The sequence below is a fragment of the Hyalella azteca genome, unplaced genomic scaffold (genome assembly GCF_000764305.2).
Source record: "Hyalella azteca isolate HAZT.00-mixed unplaced genomic scaffold, Hazt_2.0.2 contig4415, whole genome shotgun sequence".
NCBI lineage: Eukaryota > Metazoa > Arthropoda > Malacostraca > Amphipoda > Hyalellidae > Hyalella > Hyalella azteca.
The window spans coordinates 140,198-164,885 of record NW_025934632.1 but is presented as its reverse complement, the minus strand read 5'-3'; the positions used below and the strand labels follow the sequence as shown (position 1 = coordinate 164,885).

The following is a 24,688-nucleotide window of genomic DNA, read 5'->3' as shown; positions in this document are numbered from 1 at the left end:
ACTTCGTACTTCTACATTTGTCAGCCCTACAGTAATTATTCTAGTTTTAGAATGTTTGGAAAGGTTTTCGCCCACCCGATCGTAATATGGGGCCTAGCTGCTTGAATTAGAATAAAATATTGATATGTTTAAGAAGTTTTGAATGAAGTAAACACATGACACAGGTGCTTCGAGAAGAGCTATGTAATGTAATATGTAATAGCGGTTTCAGTGTTTAGTAGGCCGTAGGCCTGTCGCAGATTCTTAACATCGCAGAACATTCACAGCATTTTGCGGTCTCGAACTCGCGATTCACTGTTACAATTTTACCGCCCGGCCTCCTTGCCGATTTTGACCAGAAACTGGCACACAGAGCTGGGATCGAACCCGCACCCATGGTTGAACTATATGTCTACTAGTTCTGGTACTCTTAACTTTAACCACTGAGCCATTCAATTAAAACCAGACAAATTCCATTCGTGAAATTTAACATCAAAATTGTTTCGTCCTATTATTCATAGATGTTCTGCAAATATGGGTTATAATAAAAATGACCTAATATTTTCATTAGTATACGGTATTATTTTTTTTCAAATAATTCGTTCCTGCTTACGTTATTTCGGTTTTCCATTCCGGTAGCATTTCATTGTTTTGATGCGTGTGGACACCGTGCGTTTTCGCGTGCGTCGTGCAGCGTATCTTCGGATTTTTTTTCTGTCGTGTCAATGTCAAGTGCGCGTTTCTTACAGAATCTTTGGAATGGAGCTGTCTAAGAATAACCAAGAAGCTGAAACAGCCGGTGATTTAGAAAACAATAACGAATCGTTAAATGTTTCTAAGCAGAAGAAGTTGATTCGACCCAAAACTCAAGGTCAACCTTTAGTTCTACCTGAGGCTGAAGCTGATGATCATGATGAAGCTGATGACGATGCTCAAGATAGTGATATAATTATGGTAAATTTGGACTATTTCAGGTAAGAGAAAATTTTATTCAATTTTTTAATTTTATGTAATGAAATTTATTCAAAATAATTTTTTATGGATTATTCATTATGGAACCTGGGCCTCATAGACATAAGACATAGCCTAGCTATTCTGCCCTTTCCTTGTTCTGAGTTGTTCAAATTACTAGCTAATCAAATTTAATATCATGTCTTTGTCCTAGACTCCTACGTCCTACCGTCAATGCCACTAAAGTCTCCACCTCACTAAAGTCGCCATGCTACAGGGAAAAGGAAATATTTATTGAAATGGACCCTATACAAACATTTCATTACCATAGTCTTGATTGAGCATATACAAAATACTAGAACATTTATTAACATTGCTTAAAGATATTATAATACATTTTCGACATATAATTTGTAATTAGTTTTAAGATTCCAAATCAACATGACAAAAATGCTGCAAGCGACTTGAATTTTTTCCTTCTCTCTTCACCGCAATTGGGCAATGCTCTATTAGTCTATTGCAGAGAAAATGTTTTCCGTACCATCCCGGGGTCATTCCAAGCTGAAACGCAATAAAAAGAGGTTCATATGGGCATATGGCTTCTACTCCAAATTCTAAAGACACTTTAATATAGCCATTAATTTATTCTAAATATACCTGGCGACTTAAGTGCATATAAATTTGGGATAAATGGCAAGGTTTGTATAGGAAATTTGCTTCATGAGGCAGGTCTTGAAGGATAATTTTAGTTGCTAATTTATACTAACAATGTATTGGTAGTGTCAGAGTGTTGCCTAAAATAATTCAAGAATCGTTCCCCATTCATGTTCTTTCCAACAATTAGCAATTAGTTTTTAAAAACGTTGTAAAATGACTTCAAAAGTCGCGCACGACACTTGCATCGATCGGAGTTACGCGAAGTGAATATAGGTATAGCACTGCATTGAAGTGTCTCAGCTTGTTGCAATAAGCGTGACACAAGTCGACTTTCTTACACATAATCTTAATAAGGTAAACTACCTCGTTCAATATTGTAAAATGAAGAGATTTAAACAAATAGGAACAATTTCATGCACTTAATTGAACTTTAAAGGATAAAACTCATGTCGGATGAAAAATATTTACATACGTTATTTTTGCGTGATCGAAACAAACGGTACATGCATTTGTTCGAGTATGTTAATATAATTATTTTTTACCATTCAAGAAGACTTCATGAAAAGACACAAAACTAAGATTGTGGAGGCAGAAGGACATGGATAGGGCTCTTGCAGCCGGCCCGCTGAGATTAGAATCTTCCCGCGTTAGCCGCTGCCCGTTTAAAGCCGCATTTCCAGAAGGCAACTAGTTAAGCTACCGAAGTGTCTCCAACGAAGCTTTGGACGGCAAACAAGCCACCATCTCCATTGATTGTGAACTTGTCCTACGGTGGCTCACGTTAAGATTCTTTGCATTTGCCCAGCCCTCAACAGATGAACCAAGAATTCTGCTGCTCGATAGTCACGCCTTGCATTGCTCCTGTAGATATTGCTTATGTCAGGCAGAACAACTTTACATTTCAATAGCGTCAATGCCTATACCTATATATCCACAAAATATTAGCGATATCTATCACAGCTTGTAACTTACAAGGATATGCATGAGAACTGAAAGGGCGTGTCATGCATGTAGTTATTGACGGACACAAAGTCTTGTTACGCATATAGTCTTATTCTTTTATCGATATTCCTTCTTCTGTCATGGCCGGTGTAAAATCAAATATGTATAAATACATGGAGAAATATAACAATATTTTACCATGATCTATTTCAGTATTGATGGCTGGAACTATATAGGTGTCTGTGATGGTTGATATAGTAATATATATTGATTTCAGTGTTCATTAGGACATTCTACCATCACCGATTTTTAGCATTGCAGAATTTTCACAGCTTGTTGCAGTTTCGAACACGCACCTCAGTGCTTTAATTTTGCCGTGCTTTACCGCCCGGCCTTCTCGCTGATTTGACCTCAGGACTGTAGCATGGTAGCTGGGATCAAACCCGCACCTCACTGCTCCAGTCTAGAGATGCGACGTAAAGAAAACACTCATGTTTTTTTTAATAAAAAAACAATTTTTTTAATAAAAAACATCAGCCTAAAAAAACATGTTTTTTATGTTTTTTTTTTTTGTAGAAAAACATAAATAAATGCAAATAAATCCATAATCACTTTACCTGAGGGCCACAGGATGATAGGTGACAGGTCTATGCTGTATCTTAAAATTCCTAATATCATTGAATGACAGCGAAGTCATTTGTATTGCATCATAGCTACTTGCCTATTGCATCATTTTTCAATAAACGTAGCAGGTGCAGGCTGCCAGGCGGCGCCGTGTCCCGCGCGGCTTGTTAAATCGTCCTTGCATATTGCATCATCCTTTATTTAACATTGTTCCAGCCTTCCAGGCCACCAGTCAGTGAGTTGTGCGGGTTATTGCGTCATCCTTGTATATTGCATCTTCTTTTAGTTAACATTGTTGCAGGCCGCCAGTCAGTGAACCGCGCCACGCGCGGGTTATTCCATAATCCTCGTATATTGCATCATCTTTTTATTAGCAAGCGCTGACCCCAAGGTCCAAGGCAGCAAGGCCTCAGTTACTGCTGAGCTGTTTTCGTGTATGGTGGTGACAGGTGACGGTCGTGTGCAGCTCTTAAAGTGATTCAGTGTTTTTACTGCTCAACATAACCACGGTTGACTTAATGCATACTGCAGAACTGTGTTTGCCAGCTTCACGNACTTGGAGAAAATATAACAATATTTTACCATGATCTATTTCAGTATCAATGGCTGGAGCTATATAGGTGTCTGTGACGGTTGATATAGTAATATATAGCGATTTCAGCGTTCATTAGGACGTTCTACCATCACCGATTTTTAGCATTGCAGAATTTTCACAGCTTGTTGCGGTTTCGAACACGCACCTCAGTGCTCTAATTTTGCCGTGCTTAACCGCCCGGCCTTTTCGCTGATTTGACCAGGATTGTAGCATGGTAGCTGGGATCAAACCCGCACCTTACTGCTCCAGTCACGCTATTCTGAACTGTAACCAATGGGCCACCTTAACCTTAAATCTTGAACAATGCTCACAGTACAATGCAGCTTTCTTGCTGAAGGCCTTGCGCACGTCCCCGGTAAAAGCTGGTCTATGAGCCCCTTTCAAGACACAAAGAACGCATCGATGAGCAGCTAAATATGCCAAGATTGCTAGAAGCCATTAACGCGTGCCAACCAATCCTGCGAGAGGTTGTTCGCGCGAGACCTATACAAACTACTCTTGAGAGAGACCGTTTGCGACAGACTCGCTAAATGCTCTTGAAAGAGGCCATTTGCATGAGACCCATTAACCACTGTTGAAAGAGGTAATTTGCGTGAGACATTAAACACTCTTACAAGAGACCGTTTCTGTGTGTACTACAAACCAATCCTACATAAGCCATCTATGCATGTCCTAAACTAACCTCACAGGTGGGAAGAAGACCCAACAAAATTGACACAGTCGTGTATGATACCACGAGCTCTGTAATTCAGAGCCTAGGTACATTGCTGAGAACATAGGACTTCTGTGTACCTTAGGCTCTTGTCGAAAGGGAACGATCTTGAGTTGGTTAAGTTGACGGAATACATTAAGGTCTTTCTCTTTATTTCTTGCAAGTCTGTGACTTAGTTTTGTGGGTGTAGTTACTGGCTTTTAATATTTCAGTGTCTGGCAGCGGACTCTACAAAAGCATTTCAGCGGTCGAGATCGCCTACTTGCGGGCAGTGCGCTCATTCTGTCGGCCGTAATATTGGCCCCCGTGTTATGGATGGGGTTGGGAATTACATTTTTTGGATTCAAAGAAATTGTTCACGCTGCGTACAAAGATATTCGCACTCAGTGTGCTACACTAGGTACATGGTAACAGACTAATTTTTCATATGCGTTGTTCATCCATGAAGTGTATTTTTTCGATAGAGTAGAAGCGAATGAATGGTATGAACATTGAACAGCCCTCCCAACTTCGATGCAGTGAAAAGGACAACTTCTACCAGTCATGAAATTGAATCTTAGTGCAAATCGACTGAAATCTGGTAGCTAGAAGAAAGATATATTCCTTGGAGTTTTGTTTATTTTCAACCAAAGGCAATATTTTAATTTTTGTTCTTTAATTTCTTACAGAAAGACCGAAGTTGGAGGGATGGTTCCGTGTGAATTTGAGGCTTTCTCTACTGTACCTCACGTAGGCGCTAGTCACGAAAAGACTGCAATAACCTCGCCAGGCAATGGCGACTTTAGTGTACCCTTTGTTAATATCGCTGCCGACTTTAAAGTAGGTACTATATACCTTGCCACTCCAGACGTTTCTCGCGAACTTCCATTTTATTATATGATCAAGCAATAAAAAAAATTTAGTGACTTTTTTCTCGAAAGTCTGAACATAAGGCAACCCTGCACACGTGTTACATTTAATTTTTAGCTTATTGGTGTTTCAAAATTTAGTATATTCTAGCGGGTTTTTCGAAAGTGGCGACTTATGTGGCATTGATGGTAGATTGGAATTTCATACTTTTGAATGTAATTTCATGGCTCCAAAGACCAAAGTGACCAATTTTTTATAGATTTGGAATTATGCAGCCATAGCCCTTGTGTGAATTGTGATTAGTAGTGTCAAGTCAAGAGAAGTCGGAGTCCTATAATTTTCTGAAATATTGCAGCTCTAATAATAATATCATTTAAATTCAGTAATTGGTATGAAATCTTGGGGCTCTAGCATCATGTAGGCCGTAGGGCAGGCTGGAATTTTAAAATTCGTGGTTCACATAAAAAAGCGTTCTGCCTTAAAAAAATGTTTCAGGCAACTAGAAACAGGTTAGCAGGCCATCAGAAATTGGCTTCAGTTACGGTAGCTATGATCATATGAACGTCAAGTCAGGCAACACAGAGAAGGTCCCATGCAAGATTGTTAATTGCGTGTGTCACTTACAGATGAGCAAGAGGGATGGATCTACAGAAGGAAATACTATTTACTTCTGATATAATAGTGTCAAATTAAATATAAAAAACATTTATGGCACCTATTTGTTACCTCAACTTTCAAATTGAGGAGAAACTCATCGGCAGTTGGAGAAACTTCTCGAAGAAAAGGCAATTCACAACAAACAACATGACACTTCACAGTTGACTGACTAGAATAGACTCAATAGTCAATAGAGTACTCGAAAGTCAATAATTTTGCATTCAAACGTCAAACCTTTAGATTCTGTTGTTGGGGGTCAGCCCCTCTAAAGGTCGACGGTCCGGCCAGTATAGTACCAGCACATGAAGCCAAGCAAAACAAACTCAGGGAAACAAACAGAGGAAGAACCAAGCAAACATGTATTAAATATAATCAGTGGTACATGAAGGTGAAAGGTGAAAATTAGTTGGTTAGTCATGAGACAGCCCAGGGCTATGAGTGCTGGGGTGAACCTAGCATGAAAACATGAATAACCAGCAGCCCAAACTGGTTTGAACAGTAAAGAATATATATGGATACATGGTAAATAAACTAAACTGGGCCAGAATAATGATCCGTAGCATAAATCAAATCAAGAATAATGACGCCAAGCAATCAAGTGCTCAAATTGGGCCCTGGGTCAGGCCTGGTCCATCAAGTGGCGTCCGCACCAAAGAAACAAGACGGCGGTGGTCTTATTTGTGAGTAGCAGTGGGGTAGACTCAACTGGCATGTTAGGGCAGTTCTGACATGAGTTGCTAGACAGGACTTGAAGGGCATCCACGCTGGCCTCTAGTGTCAGCTCAAGTAGCTGGAGAGCAGCCCAAGACTCGACTGCAATGTGGCTCAGTGAGCCCAAAGCTTGCCTGTCACTTGTCCAGAACTGGCATCAAAAACATTTAGACACTGGGGACAAAAAGGAGAGAATTAATTGAAAACACTTAATAAATCATTCATTTACCTAAATGCAGCCCCTAACACTGTGAACCTTGTGATTTCTTTAGTATGAAAACTTTGGAAGGCTCACAATATATCACGTAAAGTTTTCACTCAATTATAGTCTCGAAGTTTGGGAGCTTTATCTGCAGTAATGTTCTGTAGTCACCTCACTGATTGCGTAATGAGAACTAACCACTAACCATCATAGGATTCCCCCACTGTTGCACACGATTGATTCTGCATGCATGTATAATATTTACGAAGGTTATTAAACTTGACGTTGCACACATTCTAGCGATGATTGGATCCCTGTGACAGTACGTTGGACGCGTTCAAGCATTGATTGGATTCTTGTTACTATGGTGATGCAAGCGCTGTTTTTTCAATGAAACAGCTGTGACATCTTGCAAAGACTCATCAGTGATGATGATAGACTGAAAGTGGAAGTGTGCTGGACGTTCCAGATTTTTGGGTCCTGCTTTCCAATTTGCTATGTTTAGCAGTTAATATATTACCCCTCTGGAATGCCACACTGAATTGTAGGGTAAACACACCATATTCTGACATCCGACATTTTGAGTAATTCTGACACTTCTCAACTTTTTCCTTTATATTAAGCTTTGTCTTAGTTCCATGCCTGCGTAGATGGTTGAAATAGTAACCTCGTACTATTGCGCGTAATATTTCCACCAAACACTAGTTCTGGCAGGGAAATGTTGAGATCTGCAGAGCAAAACTCCACATCACCCAGTGTGGCCAGTGAGAACATCAAAACACAAGTGCAGAGTGCAATTCTTAGATTAGAGGTTCACTTGAAAAAAAGCATTCCACCTTAAAAAAAATATATTCCAGGCAACTAGGAACAGGTTTGCAGGTTGCCAGAAATTGGCCTTGGCAATCGGTATGAACGTTAAGTCAGGCAACACAGAGAAGATCCCAAGATTGTTAATTGTGCCATCACTCATGGATAAGCAAGAGGAATCTACTGAAAGAAGAGCACACGTTGTGCTAGGTAGAAGTTACAAGGTNTCAAATAGTTTTTGAGTTTTGGGGATTTTTGTTAAAAAACTAAAAGTGGTCTAAGTTACCCCATTTTATGGTACTCTTGATTCTGAAAAAAGTTCCATTAGATCTTGCCAATATACTTGAATGTAAAAGTCGCCTTTATGCAAGTTAATTAAGAGCACTAGATGTATCAGTTGTTCAGAGTTTGACCAGTTGATTCAGAGAACACCAAATTATTTTCTTCTTCGGTCATACCTAATTAATTTATTCTTTGATTGTTTACATTATTTCTGAAAATCATACCTGAAGCTGATTTGGAAGATACACTAGCATCCGACTCCCAACCAGCTCAAACAAACGCAGACCCGATTGCAAGCAATCTATGCCTTTGTATCATGAATATTAGTTAAACTGCACATGAAGAAAAATATTTTCAAAATTGGCATTGTTTATCTATGAACGATACTTACACTCTTGTTGATAAAGCTTGCATTTTATATAGAAAAAATAAACATGATTAATCAACATAAAAATGTTTGAATTCAAATATTGTATCAAAACATCATATAATAATTAGTGGAAGTAAAGGGCTAAATATCGGAACATTACATTTAAAAGCTAATTCTTTCATTTCAATAAAACCATAGCAATCCAAATATACTATACAAAAACATAAAAAGGTGCAAAAAGACAAGCATAGAGCATATAGAGACTAATTTGCAGAGTATTTGAAACATATCACGTATCTGTGTGAAAATGGAGAGCGTGAATTACAGTGACGACTGATTAATACAGTCAACTCATTAAGGCTGGAGTTATTTTTCCCCATCAAACTTATGCTCCAAGTTTTGACACCGTCAACAAGATGAAATTTTGTCACTTGGGAGCTGGGTTGTGTCACATGAAATTGCGCTAAGTTGCAGCTGAGTTGCGTCAAAGGAAGTTGCGCTACTTGGAAGCCGGGTTGTGTCACATGAAGTTGCGCTACGTGGAAGCTGGGTTGTGTCACATGAAAGCGCACTTTGTGAGAGCTGGGTTTTGTCACAAGGGGCAACGGTATTGCAAGAAGAGGTGCATGAAGTTGCATGTACAGGGAGAAGAGATGTAATAGAGCTTGTTGTCTCAATGTTAGGCAATGCAACTGTCCTGTCAAAGATTTGAATTGGATTGCTGGTTGCACACTTGATAACTTACCTATTTTTAACATATATACTGAAGTACATACAATAAGAATTGATGTGATGATGCTTCAAATGCCGAATTAGGTTTCCACAGCTATTTTTGTAAAAACTTACTGTCTTTTTACTAAAGGTACAAAATTTGCAAGTGGCAGTTAGAGACCTGCCAGCTCCTACTTGGATATTTTTGAATGCAAATTCAATTACAGGATTAGGATCCATGATATGATAGCTATTTCATGTAATCATTTGTCAACATTTAAACACCTGAAAAATGACACGAATTAATGTTTTCAATAGGAATCAGATTATTAGCATTGTTTTTTACTCACAATTGAGGATAGTGGATCACATTCTCAAATCTCAACTGGCTGGGCTAGATTGGCATCGACAGAGTACAAGTGCTTGACTATGATAAACTGGCTGTTGAGCTTCAAGCAGCCCCAGATGCTCAATATGGGTCCGATGTACAGTACTTAGTTCGCGACATGGTATTGAGCACAAAGGGCAACAGCTGAATATATGTTATGGCTGCAAAGTCAGTGAGAGCACTTATGAATTAAGAAACCTGTTAATTGTAAGCATCTATAATATGCCACTGTCAGTATAAATATATGGAACACTTGAAAGTTGCAAGTTTGAGGTCAGGTACAGTGTACAGCTGTGGCTCGCCACACGGTACGGACTACACCGTATGGTGCGTCCTAATGAAGTTTACTCCTAGTCCAACTTGGAGCTGCAAAATTTTAGCATAAGGCAGGAATTTTGCTATTCTGATGCAGAGCAAGTGGCCCCACTGGCCAATCTGGAATTTGGGCAGAATTTTCTAAAAATCATCAAGAAAAATCATTATTTTGTGGAAAATATTGAAAATCGTGGGCGAAAATTAGTAAGAATAGATTTAATTGTCCACAAGTATGGGCAATTTTCATTTCATTCAAAGGTGGCTCCTGCCTGACTTTCTAGTTTGGACTAGAAAATCAGAAAATAATTTTGTCTCGTACAAGTCTTATAATTGATATTTAACACACTTCTCGTTGTCAAATCAATCTGAAATTATGCATACTTGCGTAAAGTCAGAGACAATGCATGTATCAAGTGACAGAATAAATAATTTTGAGAATTTTTTTTTAATTTTATGAAGAAAATTTAAAAATTGATTTTTGTAATTTTTGATAACAAAATTAGAAATTCATTGTCCATGTGTAACATTGGAGACATTGGGTTCTTTGGAAGTGTTGTCTTTAAAAAGTAATTTTTAGATGCATACTATTATTTTTACCATTAGAATAATTAGAAATAGGCTGGATCTGGCTAGAAATTTGCTATGTTAGAAAACTTGATAGCAATGCCATTGATGATGGTGTGAAACTGTGAACACTGTGGTGTGTGGTGTTGTGAACACTGTGATGCGTTCACACAACAACACACAACTATGTGATGGTGTGAACACTGCAGATATTGATTGCATGTTACTTATGACCAAATGTCTGTAAACCAAAATTATTTGATATTTTTTACTTTCCATTTCTTATTTATTAAATTATGTAAGAATTTTCTTCATTGCTATCAGAAGAAATAAAAACCATAATCTGATAGCAACACCAATATGTAGTTAATCTCATATTACAGGTGCCTTCAACAGGCTTGGGAAATTCTTTTGTTGTATTAATATTCCATCCCTGCAGAGGCAACCAGGGAGCGGGGAAATGGTTGTGATTGGTAAATTTTTGAGGGCAGTAAGGCCACACCACCATTTACTTCGGTCATCCACAGCATGTATATATGTCTATATTTGGGTCATGTTATACTATAGCATGACCATGTATACTATATATATACAGTCTATATACTCTAGTATAGAAAAGAGCATTTGAAAAGCTCATCTGAATAAACACTGCCCAGATTTTTTGCAAACATAATCAAGAGGTTAATTTTTATTTATCATATATGTATAACTAACATGCCCAATCATTATTAAAATTTATCATCTCAATTGTAATCTTTATTCATAGTGACAGTGACGAGCCAGAAATATGTGATGAGGTTCCTGCTGCGTCAGCTGCAGTGGTTGTCTACAACATTTCTCACACGTGTTCTCTCCAAATGCTGACCCAGTTGATCTCTTCAAAATGTGAGTTTATTGTAACTACAAAAGTAAAGTAAGAATGTCTTGCTTGAGATCTTTATCTTGAAATATATTTGATATTACTGAAACATAGGTTTGTGAGTTGATACTTTTTATAATTTGGTTTAAACATTGACATTTGTGGTGGTGAGTTCAAATATTGGAGAAATTAGTAGATGAAGCCATTTAGTATTTTAAATGTGAGGTACTATTAGTATAGTGTAATAATATCTTTCCACCAGTAATGCTTGTGGAAATCAACAACAGATGTAATTGCTGTTCTTAAACTGATTTTACTGATTTTCTTTAGCATATTATGAGATCTTTTTCTGTACAGATTTCTCTATTACTATGAACTTCAAAAACCAAGGTTCAAACTCAGTGCTTGAAACCTACATGGCAAAAGTATTAATCCCAATAACATAAATTATGTTGAAGGTGATAAAAAAAGAAATTTGACATGATACAAAAACTCCCAATGCTGTCTGATTCTTGTAAATATTTTATTCTAGCTTGTTATTTCCCATTGCATTATATGTTGTCGAATCCACTCTGCATGCACCTTGTTTCATTTTTGTAGGATTGATAACAGAAATTGGAAAATTAGAAGTTGTACTTTATTGTTACATTTCATTATTTATGCTTCCATTTTCTTGTTGCATGTGATAGGTACACAGTTTCATGTACAAGATGCTCCGTAATAATAGTATGTTCTTCAAGCACTACTGTTGCTGATGTCCTATGTTTACTATCTATTTATCTCTACAGTGAAACCAGGATCAATGCTGGAGAGCATTGATGGCATTTATGACCGTGCAGCATTGGTCCATATTAAGCCTGCAGATCAAGTTGAGATGATAGTAAATGCTTTGCATCATCTCCGAGTTGGTGACCGCCACTTGATTGTAAAACGGGTAAATACTGCTTTTATTTATGCATCAGATACAAATTTAACCTGTTTATAACTTTTTCTTTCCTTACTACTGCTGTTATGAGAAATGTTTTTATCATATTTTCATGGTTTGAATTATTTTTCTATTGTTCAAAAATTAATGAGATGCATTAAAATATCTCTGAATTTTAAAGTTGGTAGAATGATGAGGCTAGACTTGCACATTTTTTTTATAAAATATGGCTGTTTCTAACTAGCAAATATTCTGAAGTGCATTTCTGCACAGTGCTCTGCCATTCCTTTACAATGCTTACATTGTTCACCCATTCCAAACAGTGCTTACTTTGATCACCCATTCCAAACAGTGCTTACTTTGATCACCCATTCCAAACAGTGCTTACTTTGTTCACCCATTCCTAACAGTGCTTACTTTGTTCACCCATTCCTAACAGTGCTTACATTGTTCACCCATTCCTAACAGTGCTTACATTGTTCACTCATTCCTAACAGTATTATTTCATTCACCCATTCCTAACAGTCTTACTTTGTTCACCCATTCCAAACAGTGCTTGCTTCATTCACCCATTCCTAACAGTGCTTACTTTGTTCACCTATTCCCATGAACAGTTTTTTGATTTTAAGAAACTTTTGAAAACTGAGACCTTCCACCTCTTTGGTGACGTTCATCTTGACTTTTGATGCAAGATAGCTAAATAGCTCAAGCGCTAGTAAACATTTGGCAACTAAACTTACTAACCCCCTCCTAACAATGCTTACTTTGTAAACCCATTCCCAACAATCTTACCTAGTTCACCCATTCTGAACAATCTTTGTTCTCAATATCCTCTGCCTGGTACCTTGACAGATGGAAGCTGAAGATCAAGAAAAGTTTGCTACTATGAAGAAAAATTCTGAAGTTTCATGTAATGGCACTAAAGAGTTAATGGGAGATGGTTCTTTGCCTTTAATCCCTGTCACCATTAAAAATGTGAACCGTCGCCTCAAAATTGAGATGGTTAACAAGATTCTCAATAAAAAAGGTGAGAACTCTACTGCCGTGAGCTGGAAAGTAATCTAGTCATAGAAAATATTCCGTTTATGTAGGTGTTCCATTTTTTGCTTGTAGTATTAATAAAAATATTTTGTGATATGAATCAAATGCTTGCAATTTAGCCTGTTTTTTTTTGGATTTACATAGTTCATCATGAATTGTATTGCAATTCTTTACTTTATTCTTACTCAGTTTTTCTGTTAACCTGACTACAAGCACTTGTCTAGCAAAAATGATCAAACAAGTAGATCAATTGTAAATATGGTATATGTCAATGTTGATTGTTTATTGACAAAATCGAGAAAAATTATTAGTTGTCTATTCTGGTGATAAAATTATGGACAAAATTTTGCCCAATATTTTTATGTGTAAATAATGTGTAGTGAGCTTCACAAGCTGTTTCTCTGAAATGTATTTTTCTACAGCTCGAGGTATTTACCACATTGCTATGGAGCCAATTTCATTATCAATGCGGGATTTTGGTCTCCACCACAATGGAACTGGCATAGTTTATTTCACTTCTGAAGAGAAGGCCATGGCTTTTTATACCTCTTGTAACTCAACCATCATTTCTGGCAGAGCTTTGGCCATCATAAATCCTTTGAAGGTTTGTTCTATCTTTGATCTGGGAGTTGTGGAAAACTCATAAGTTAATGGGCAGGAAGTATTATTCAGGTTAAGTTATCAAGTTTATAATTTTGACTTATAAGTTAATAGCATTTATTATTATTGTTGAAGGGACCATCTTTTGGTCTATGGATACATCAAGCATCTCCAGTGCTAGTATATGTCTTAAGGCTTAGAGAACTGTCAGTAGGCTAAGGGTTAACTTTTTTTTTATTTCACATTCATTCCATTCTTCTGTTTATATTTTCTTGCATTATTAATGACCATGAAATAATTATATGCAATTTGAGACATTATGAGATATTGTAGATCAGTTCATAAATTAAATTGAATAGCTAACCATAGTTTGAAATTTTATTCATTAAACCTGTTCAATTTAATATTCTGTGTATAACTTTTGAACTTTCTGTGATTGGTATGTGCAACAACTAGCAATTATTAACTCCTGTATCTTAATTCCACTCATTATTCATTGTTATTTATGTATTGTGTTATTCAGTGTTTTTTCTACTTTTCTGCGACGGGAAATAATTAGTGTGTAATAATGATATTACAATGCTAGATTTACCATATCTTTGTCTTCAGCAGGATTCTGTTGATCGAACAACAATTTCAACTGAGAACCAAAATTCCTCTGTAAACCAAATTCATGAAATTTCTTCTGGCCCCCATGTCAACCCTCAATCCAGTTTTCCAAGCAAAGTTCTTCGCATTTCAAATGTGCCTCCAGAAATATCAGCATCAGAGCTCAAGGAATTATTTTTTAGTGAGAGTAAGTCTGCTGTTATATATGATGTTCTTTGACAAGTTTACTATCCAATCAATGAAGAAAAAAATTTTTTTAGTCCTGATTAGAAGAAACGACGAGTTATTTTCTTATCATTTGTGGCTAGAAAGAGATCAGTAATGAAGTGCTGACAATACTTTCACGAAGAATAAGTAGGTACTTTCATGAACAAGTATTTTGTGTCAATGTCAGAGATAACCATAGGGAGCAATAATATCTGGGTGAGCAATGATCAGGGCTGTTTATTTTAATATTCATCACTGTTGCTCTACTGGATGAGAAATATTGATTAAAATGAGTTTTTTCAAGGAATGCAATGAGATTAATTTCCTAGATCTTGATTCACTTAGGTTCACTGGAAAATTGGGGTGTGAACTGAATGAAATTTGCCATGCTGAATGTGTGGTTTCGAAAACTTTTTGCAAGAGCATCTTGTTTGTGTAGCATGGTATTTATGCTTCTAAAAAATTTGAACACAGATGCATTAAGAAACCGGTGCTGGTGAGATTAGGCTGTTGGAGTGCATGAAACATGATCTATTGAAAAACTATACTCTTGGTGTTGGATATTATGACATATTTGACTGTATTACTCATGAGAGATGCTACTTTTTGTTCTCTTTGTAATTCCTTTAATGTTGAAACTCATGATTTTGTGACGGATTTTGTGATGACACTCTTTGTTCCAGTGGAAACGACCGCGCGTGTGGAGCTTGGCAAGAGTAACACGGCCCCTCACTCAGGCTCGGGGACCGTAGAGTTCCAGAGCTGTGAACTGGCCAAGCGGGCCCTGGAGGTCATGGATGGGGCTAAACTGGGCTCCTCCAGCATTGTATTGACCATGGTGAGTGGTGTGCTCGAGCATTGTATTGACCATGGTGAGTGGTGTGCTCGAGCATTGTATTGACCATGGTGAGTGGTGCCCTAAAATATTGTATTGACCATAATGAGCGACTCTCCTGAATATTATATTGACTATGGTTTGATTATTTTTAATTCATTTATACTTCCTTTTAGGATACAAAGCTCTTTGTTTTTGTATAATTAGCAGAAACTTTTAATAAAATTCTGAGGCTTTATTGGTTAGTTTGAAATCTCCCGCTGATTATTCACAGTTATATTTTAGGATGATAGACTTTCTTAACATTGCCAGTGTGAATAATTATTTATGCTCAATGCACATTGATAATTTCCTGTCACTTAACCATCGAAATGTTTCAGTATTGCCTCTCTTTTAGGTTCCCTCAAATGACAACAGAGAATTGAAAAATGGTTTGAGTTCGAAGGAAACAAGTGGAAATAATCTAAAGGAAAAACCAAGTACTGGCGCTGGAAAACACCCTGTTATCTGCATAGAACCAAATGGAGACAAGACGCAGGAATTCCAAGTTACGAGTGGAGGTTCACATGGTTCAAACTTTGGCAGTGGTACGCTGAAAACTTCAGGTTACAAAAAGAAGTGGAAGAATAAAAAGGATATTAAAAACCGTTTAGGATCACAGACCGAAACACAATTTGTTTGTGTAATACCACACTCAGGCGCTGGACGCATTACTCGGACATTCTCCAGAGTGTTGATCTGCCAAGACCTCGATGAATTCTGGCAGCGAATACCTCTTCCTGAACACCGCCTGCGTGTTTCAAACATCCCTTGCAGCATGAGCGAGGAGGACTTTGTTACGCTCATCAGTGATGCAGGTATGTTGGGTGATGTCATAATGCTCATCAGTGATGCAGGTATGTTGGTGATGTCATAATGCTCATCAGTGATGCAGGTATGTTGGGTGATGTCATAATGCTCATCAGTGATGCAGGTATGTTGGGTGATGTCATAATGCTCATCAGTGATGCAGGTATGTTGGTGATGTCATAATGCTCATCAGCGATGCAGGTATGTTGGGTGATGTCATAATGCTCATCAGCAATGCAGGTATGTTGGTGATATCATAATGCTCATCAGTGATGCAGGTATGTCGGGATCTCATCAGTCACGTGCTATGCATTTACTAACAACTTATCAGTCCTACTTAGTGTCTGTCGCAGCGAGTAACACACACAGACTCCAACAGGCATGTGTATTTGTGCATTTCAAGTACCAGGCCGATACCCAGAATAGGATAGTAGATGAGTTGTGATTATTTAGTATTGAATTATAAGAATAAATCAACACATTAACTTTTGTGCGCTCAGTTTATTTTACTTTGGCTCTCCATTCGTTGTAAATCCATTTGGTTTTGTTGTATGGATAGTTTTTTTATTAAGTTTTTTATCATAAACTGTGTTGAAAGTACCTATGTTTTCAAAATACAATAAGAGAATACTTGAGTTTACTGTTTTATACATTCGTTTTGAATGTCCAATTTCCAATATCCTGTCGCCTACAATGATGTACGTATATTTCCAGGCTGTATCGGCGTGGCGGCGCTGGTGTTCCACTACACCAATGAGGATTTTTTTCGAGGAGTGGGTGTTCTTGGCTTTACTTCGGCACTGAACGTGAGAAATGCCATCGCTAAATTGAATGGACTTAAAATTCACGACAAAGAACTGAAAATTGAGACAGAAGTTGCAGAAGTTTCACAGCTTCCAAGCCTCTTCGATGTCTCATCAGAGTCGGTGACTGGTGACAACTTTGTGGCATTTGGGTGTGAAGAAGCTCAGAAAACTGATCCCGAAGATTGCAGGGAAATCATAACTCGAGCGAGAGCTCAATCTCAAATAACAACGTTTAATGGGATAATTAATGCACCCCCGCCTACTTTCAGGAAAACTCTTCTCGCGACTCCTAACTTTCAACATGCCCTCTTACCTGATCCTTACCCTCGCCCGGACCAAAGCATGGGTCAAGGCCTCTTACCTCCACCTTTCCCCATTAATCCTTTTCCAAACAACACTTTCCAAACAAACCCTTTCCCGAGCAACCCTATGATGGAAGGAGCAATGGTTCCTGTCCCTGTTCCAAGTATCCCTCCTATCGTGAACCAAAGCTTTGATGTCGCCTCTGAAATGCACATGTCTCCTCCTGAAATGCACATGCATCCCCCTGAAATGCACATGCCTCCTCCTGAAATACACATGCATCCCCCTGAAATGCACATGCCTCCCCCTGAAATGCATATGCCTCCCCCACCGAATTTAGTTTCATTAAACGAGAAATCATCAGTTCCAAATTCAACTGAAATTCCATTTTTCTATGGAAATCAAGTACCAACTTCAAGCTCTGGGGCACAGTTCATTTTTCCAGTGCGTGAGTCGCATATAGAAGTAGACTTATCAAAGATCAACAAAACTCTGAACCCAGCCCCTCCAATGATATATTCCAACAGTGGAACTGGTCTCAACAACACTGCATTGAACTTTTCCTTGCCTAGTGACCTGGGCACTTCCATCGTTTCTGTTCCGCCTTACAGCGTGAATTCGACCAACAGTGGCATAGTTACAATGAACTCGACCAACAGTGGCATAGTTACAATGAACTCGACCAACAGTGGCATAGTTACAATGAACTCGACCAACAGTGGCATAGTTACAATGAACTCGAGACCTGCGGCTGTCACTTCTTTGTCTGGCGTTCCTCTCGTCAACGCGCCGTTCATCGCAGCGCCTGCGCCGGTCGCCAGCACCAGCAACGTTCCCAACATTTCCACTGTGTCAACGATGCCAGGAGCAAATATGACAGGAAATACAATGCCAGGAGGAAATATGATGATAGACGGAAATATGATGCCTACAGCAAATGCAATGGCAGGATTGGTGAGTATTTTAACACTGTTATTGAGGCTATGCTTACTATTTAGTTTTTTTAGAAATTGGCCGATCGTAACCTTCAAGTGATCGGTACTGAATGCACTAGATTTTATTAATTTAATAATACTCTATTGTCTTATCATGAACTGTTAGCTGCAAAAAATTTTTTATCAAGAATCTTAACAACATGTTGACAAGCATTCTTATCTAGTTTTTGCCCTAGTTTGTTGGCTTTAAGTTTTTGCCTCCATTTTTAGATACCAGCTGTAAAAAACATATATTTATGATCATCCTCTCTCCTCAGATACAAAACCGACTCGCTCCTCCGACGAAAGTTATTCAAGATCGACTCTCATATCCTGAGTTCAGCCATGAACAGCAGCCGAAGAATGCTCTGATGTCTCAGCAGCCTCCTCCTGTGAATTTGTCCGTGCCCCCAGGAATACCAATGGAGACTCAGGTTTTACCACAACCATTTCGCAGCTTGGTCCCACAAGGACAAATTATTATGGAGCCTATGGAGGATCAACAGCAGCAATTGATAACACCTGTGCCACAACAAGCGGTCCAACATCAATCGGCAAAGCAACCGAAGTCGCGAAAACCTTCAAGGTTTCGACCCCAATTCCAAAATTCAAATCAAAAACAAAAACCTTCACCACAACTACAGCAAGAACAAAAATCTGCTCAACCCATCATCGACAATACTGAGAACAAAGACGATGCAGAACTGTTCGGTTTGACGACTGCCTTTCTCGATTCCCTGGGCGTGAAGCCACCGCTTGTGTCAGAACTTCTAGTGTCCAAGGTTATTTTATTTGTGGTTTAATTCATGTGATGTAAAAATGCTGATGATTTTGATATACTTTTGAAAACTTCCCGCGCCCATTCATATGATCTTCGAACTTCAAACTTCAACTCGTATGAATTATCATCAAACAACAAAAATATTGCAACGTTATCAGCTAGTCGACTTGTTCTACAGTAAAGATCTGAAATTCGAATTCATTCGAACTTGGCCTCTTTTCCTAAGAATTATAATTCTAGCCGAGAAGGTTCTAGCTCTATTTGTGTGCCTGAGGCTTGTCATGTCAATCCTTGACAAGCCAACTCTTAGTTCTGTTCGTGTGCTTTTTACTTGTCACTACAACGACTTACTAATCATTAAATTAAAATGTGCCTCAAACTCTACAAATGTCCGTAGAATATGGCATTGTATTTATAACTGTATTTAGGTCGTCTTCAAATAAATAAATATTATACGACCTAAATAAAAATTTAGGTCGTCTTCAAATAAATAAATATTATACGACCTAAATAAATATTTAGGTCGTCTTCAAATAAATAAATAGTATACGACCTATATAAATATTTAGGTCGTATTCAAATAAATATATGATATCATAGGTCTGCTCAAATTGCAAGTTCACTGAACTGCTGATGAAATGCTTGCAGGTGGATAAGAAAGCCAGCGAGCAGGACGTGCGAGATCTGTTCAGCATGGCAGGCAGCGTGGTGAGCGTGCAGCACAACCGTATGCTGCACATAGATCTTGTTGGTGAGCTATTCTCCTTCTTTTTTTATAAAGCTCCTGGGGGCTATAGATATACCATAACTATCTTAAATTCTATACGTAACCAGGGGCCTGGGGCCATACTTTCAAAACTCGCCAAGTTAACGTAAGTACTTACGCTCTATTTTCTTGTCTATGATTGGTGGATTTTGCTTGAAAGGCCGTCAATGATTGGCTGATGAACTTACGATCTCTTAACTTCTTTTGAAAGGCTTTGAATGTATGGTAATGGTTTTGTAATGAAAGGTTTTGACTGTAGACAAGGAGTTGAACTTCTGGCTACGGATACGTTGACAGCGGTCAATACAATTCGTAATGGCTTGGCTTGGTAATGACAGATTTCGTTAGTAGACGGAAAGTTTATCATTTAGCTACGGAGAGCAGTCGTCAGTGCTATGCGTACTTTGCTTAGTTATCCATACCTTGAGTCTAGCTTTCCGTCAGTTCACACGGTTTACGTACACTTAGTTTCGATAGTTGTTGCTTATGCTGGATGATTGACCATCTACGCATTGAATTAGTTACAAGATTGATTTCATATTTTATATTAACCTTTTAATCAAGTAATTTAAAACAATTTCAGGGTATCTTCAATATTCTTCTGCTAATAGTGTTCATGTATTTGAAGCATCAACTGTTGTTTTACTATAATGGTCGCATAATATGTGAGGTTTTATGGAGTGGTTCTCGAACATTACAACCACTTTTCGGTAGAAAAAAGCAACGTATATAATATAAGCTTATTGTTTTGTTGCAATTTTGAATGTAAGAATATAATTACGTGTACTGCGCATTCGAAATAAATTCTTATTTGTTTTTAGTGCGGAGTAATAGAGTATCTGAGCTCACAATTTATAATAAACCAATTACACAACTGATTCCTATAATTTAATTGTCCACTATTTCATAATTCATACAATGTAATTCCTGTTGTAGTCTTCTATTAACTAATGCGTTACACAATTTATGGGATATGATCTCACAATTGTTCGTCATGCCGTTCCTATAAAAGTTTTGATTTTAATCCTTGTGGCATTCACTGCAGAAATGTCGTCACCAGTTGAGGCGGTGCAGGCGATATCGATGCTGCACGGTCAGGTTTACTTTGATTCCACCCTGGACGTTCAGATGCTTCGGCCCGACGACCCTCGGAAAAACTTTTTCCCTAGGAAGCTGCCCGCCACCGCGCCTAGAGGCCTCAGGACTATCGGCAAAGGGCTTGGTCCCAATGGGTTGCCTCTACCTCTCGGGAATTCGGGAGCAGGGATTAGAAATCCAGACATGCCTGAAATTGTCAAGCAGTCATCGATACCCGAGGAAGGTAGTCTCCCACATTCAGCTCCTTCGTATGAATTACCCGCCACCTCCGCCAGATCACGGCTGGTAGCCCCGATAAACGCGAGAAAAAATGTTTGTAATCAAGGCTTCGTGAGTAAAGCTGCCCCGTCGCGTGAGAAAGACGTGAAGGCACTTCTGGAGCAAAACATAGCCAAAATTGTGCGAGAAATTGAGGGACGCCGACGACATGAAGATGGTGTGCCCTCTCAGTCACTCTCCTCGTCGAATTCGCGTAAGCCGATGACCAGAAATACGACGGTTCAATATAGCGATGAAAGTTCTGACCGGTCTCATCACGAACAGGATTCTGGAGATGACCGTAGTGGCTCAGATTACGAGTACACAGATAGCCGTCACAGCAACGACCGCAGCCAAGATCGTTCTTGCCGTTCTCGCCTCTCTAGAGATCGAAAAATCGAACATAGGTCTAGCTACGAGAGGAGAAAAAGCCGCAGCAGCTCTCGAGAAAGATCGAGGAGTCGTACTGATCGAGATCAATCTCGACCATCCCATAAAGGTCTAAGGTATCGGGAGATGCCTCCTTGTAGAGTGGGAGCAACTTGGTATGTGTCTGAGCGTCGCTATGAGGAGTTTTACGACTCTGTGAAAAGACGCAAGTCCAGTCACGACCACGAATCCCGGTACCCCATGGAAGAACGAAAGTCAAGTCGCACTCGTGAATCTCGATACCCCATGGAAGAACGGAGGACAAGTTACCACCACGAATCTCGGTACCCCATCGAAGAACGTAGATCTAGACACGCTCACGAATCCCGATTCGAAGAACGAAAGTCAAGTTTCTCCCACGAATCTCGATACCCCAGAGCAGAACACGGCGGTGCTGACGTGCAAGCTTCCTTCCCTACGCACGCTTCGTATGAGCAGCGTCAGTTTGCTGCGGAATCTGGAGTGGACCCGCCGCCTGGGACGGCTATCATCATTGCAAATGTGAGTTAAATGTTCATTAAAGAGTAAGTAATGAAACTAATGATTTACCTAATTTGAAGACGACTGTAAACGAAGAATTTATCAAATTTTGCCCCTTATACTGTGTTTGATTTGTGATCTTTGGATTCTGATATACTCTTGAAAGTCTCCCATCATTTAAGAAGAAACTTTGTCAGTTCAGAAAGATTTTAAACCTTATTTAATAAATTTTTACCAGTTAGATATTTTCAGAGATAAATCTTTATCACACCGAATCGTTGCCTTACAAGATCTTAGTAGCACATGATAACTTATGCCAAGAAATAGTATAGAACCGCGGCAAGAGTATATAAGAGGGTTGACTTGATATCTTCTTTCAGTTGCCCCACGACACGCGCGTGGAGAGCTTGCACGAGCTCTGCTCCCCGTACGGACTCGTCAAGAGCCTCAAGCTGAACGCCGCGCAGCGCATCGCTCAGGTCGTCTTCAATAACTTCCTAGAAGCTTCCATGGCTGCTGGTAACGCTGTATTCTTTAATCTTTTGAGAATCTTTCTTTCTTTAAACTCTTGAGAATCTTTCTTTCTTTAATCTCTTAAGAATATTTCTTTCTTTAATCTCTTATTCGTTAACAGTGGAAGTGCTTTATTTCAAAATATTGATATAGAGTTCATCGCCTGGTGGGTTAATTTCTCTTTGAATCACATTCAACTGGTGCAACTCATCATGATGAAATAAAGAAATCTGCTGAAAATTCTTAATACGAGTCTTTTTCTAATTTTCTCATCTAAACGCATTGTAATGACTTTCCTAAACGAGTTATTTCAGAAAGCTGGTCTGCAGTTCATCGCCTGATGTGCTAGTCTGTTATCTCTTTATTATCCACTGCATTTCCGAAAGATACTAACTTCTTTACTAGTCAAATCTTGTGGACAAAACTGACGTTATTTTGTTGTCAGATGTCCTCAACAATCAAGACTTCGCTGGCTCGAGGATCTCGTCCGTGGTGGTCTAAGCAAAGCCTTCTCCATCACTTCAGTGGCAAGTTTGTGATCACTTATTTCCATCAAACCATCTTTATAAATTATTGATCTAGTTAGGGAATTTAATGATGTCGCTTTTAGATGCCATCGCTTCATCGAAAGTGTATTTGATTAATAAAATTAATTTTCCCCAAGAAGAATAAAGCACTCAAGTAATGTATCGTTTCAGGTAATATAATTTCGCACAGAATTTTCACCAAACAGGGTGTGGGGGTAAATGTTATCAGATTTTATTTATGTGGTAGATGCTTGAATTTTTTTTACTGGAACTTGTCTTGAAATAAAGACAAGAATTTTTTTTGTCTTTGGAATTTGGTTTTGATTTTCGGTGATCTTTTCACAGGCAGGGATGCTCGACTGCAACGTCGCCTACAAGATCTCCGTCTCTACCCTCAGATTGTCATAAGTGTTTTGCATTGAATTTTCTTCTCTGAAAGAAGACCGGAAACAAATATTGCTCCTTTCAGAACTGATACGAAGTTCTTCATAAGGCGTCTGTTTTTGGGACTGTATTAAGTGTACATAAACTTAAGTTTTAAGACTTTTTGCCGCTCATATCCCGTGGAAATTATGGGAATTTCTGATCATTTCCAGTACTGATGCTTACACTCTTCGTTTGCTGGGGGAAGATATTTATATTGTTGTCTTGACAACATATTAATATAATATTCCTCTTCTTGATATTCTACGTTGTGGTTCCCCTCTATGTCTCCTCATCAGCGATCTGCATAACATTATTTCCCTTCAACATCAATATTACTTGAAGCTCGCTCATCAATATACGTTTGTAAATGAATATAATTTTTGGCCACTCCTCACTTTGAAATGAGTGGAAGCTCTAAACACCTCTTGCTCCTGTCGCCCCAACACAAATGTTGTGAACTGTTGTCCTATTTCTCGTATCTGACATCAGGTACCGTCGTGTTTTTTTACATTCATAGTTGAAGACATCAAATTACACAAAGTTTTTCAGTAGAAAATCAAAATCTAGTTGGCGAAAAAAGTTGAACATTTTCATAGCTTTATTTGCCCGGCAGAACCTATTCTGCCAATCGAATATTCCTAGAGCTTGGCTGCAAGTAGAATTCTGACACTACGACGTTCTGCACAATGCTGAACTGAGAATCCTTTTCTCATGAACTATTCAGCATGCAGTTGGCGTACGGAGCTCTGCACTGCACGTGAAATTTTTTTCGTTTCCCCACCTGCCATCTCTCTAATCCTTTATCCGTGAGATTGCCGTCACTCTGGGCAGAACAGGTTTAACATCATTTTTCCTCCTCTCAACATTACCTCAAATCGTATTTGAATTCTCTACAGCGTCGACTCCCTTCATGCCCCGAACACTTTCTGGAATGCACTGGAGGGCTCTTTTATTTGTGCTACAGCACTGGAAATAGAAATGATGCATCTGCTCCTGTGTACTGTCCTGGAGCATTTGCTATATCGCTATAACAAATGTTCTGATTCTTGAGCTGTTTTTCATCGCTACTTTATCGTGTGTCATGCA

General features: G+C 38.6%; 1 protein-coding gene across 1 annotated transcript; it reads left to right on the top strand.

Moving 5' to 3' along the window:
• The first annotated feature begins 647 nt into the window (after positions 1–647).
• On the top strand, positions 648–24,382 carry LOC108680126. Its single transcript, XM_047880014.1, has 15 exons — positions 648–953; positions 11,083–11,201; positions 11,964–12,109; positions 12,953–13,127; positions 13,564–13,745; positions 14,351–14,537; positions 15,241–15,395; positions 15,790–16,249; positions 16,956–18,304; positions 18,603–19,106; positions 19,754–19,856; positions 20,917–22,157; positions 22,517–22,655; positions 23,095–23,180; positions 23,522–24,382. Exons 1-14 carry the CDS (start codon positions 739–741, stop codon positions 23,148–23,150), a joined length of 5,031 nt encoding a protein of 1,676 aa, XP_047735970.1. The 5' UTR covers positions 648–738; the 3' UTR covers positions 23,151–23,180; positions 23,522–24,382.
• The last annotated feature ends 306 nt before the right edge of the window (positions 24,383–24,688 follow it).

Bases quoted from the DNA above. Each gene is read 5' to 3' on its own strand.
- LOC108680126 (XM_047880014.1), top strand. From the start codon at position 739: ATGGAGCTGTCTAAGAATAACCAAGAAGCTGAAACAGCCGGTGATTTA. The intron at 954-11,082 runs GTAAGAGAAAAT...CTTTATTCATAG, and splicing joins GTAAATTTGGACTATTTCAG to TGACAGTGACGAGCCAGAAA. The intron at 15,396-15,789 runs GTGAGTGGTGTG...CCTCTCTTTTAG, and splicing joins CCAGCATTGTATTGACCATG to GTTCCCTCAAATGACAACAG.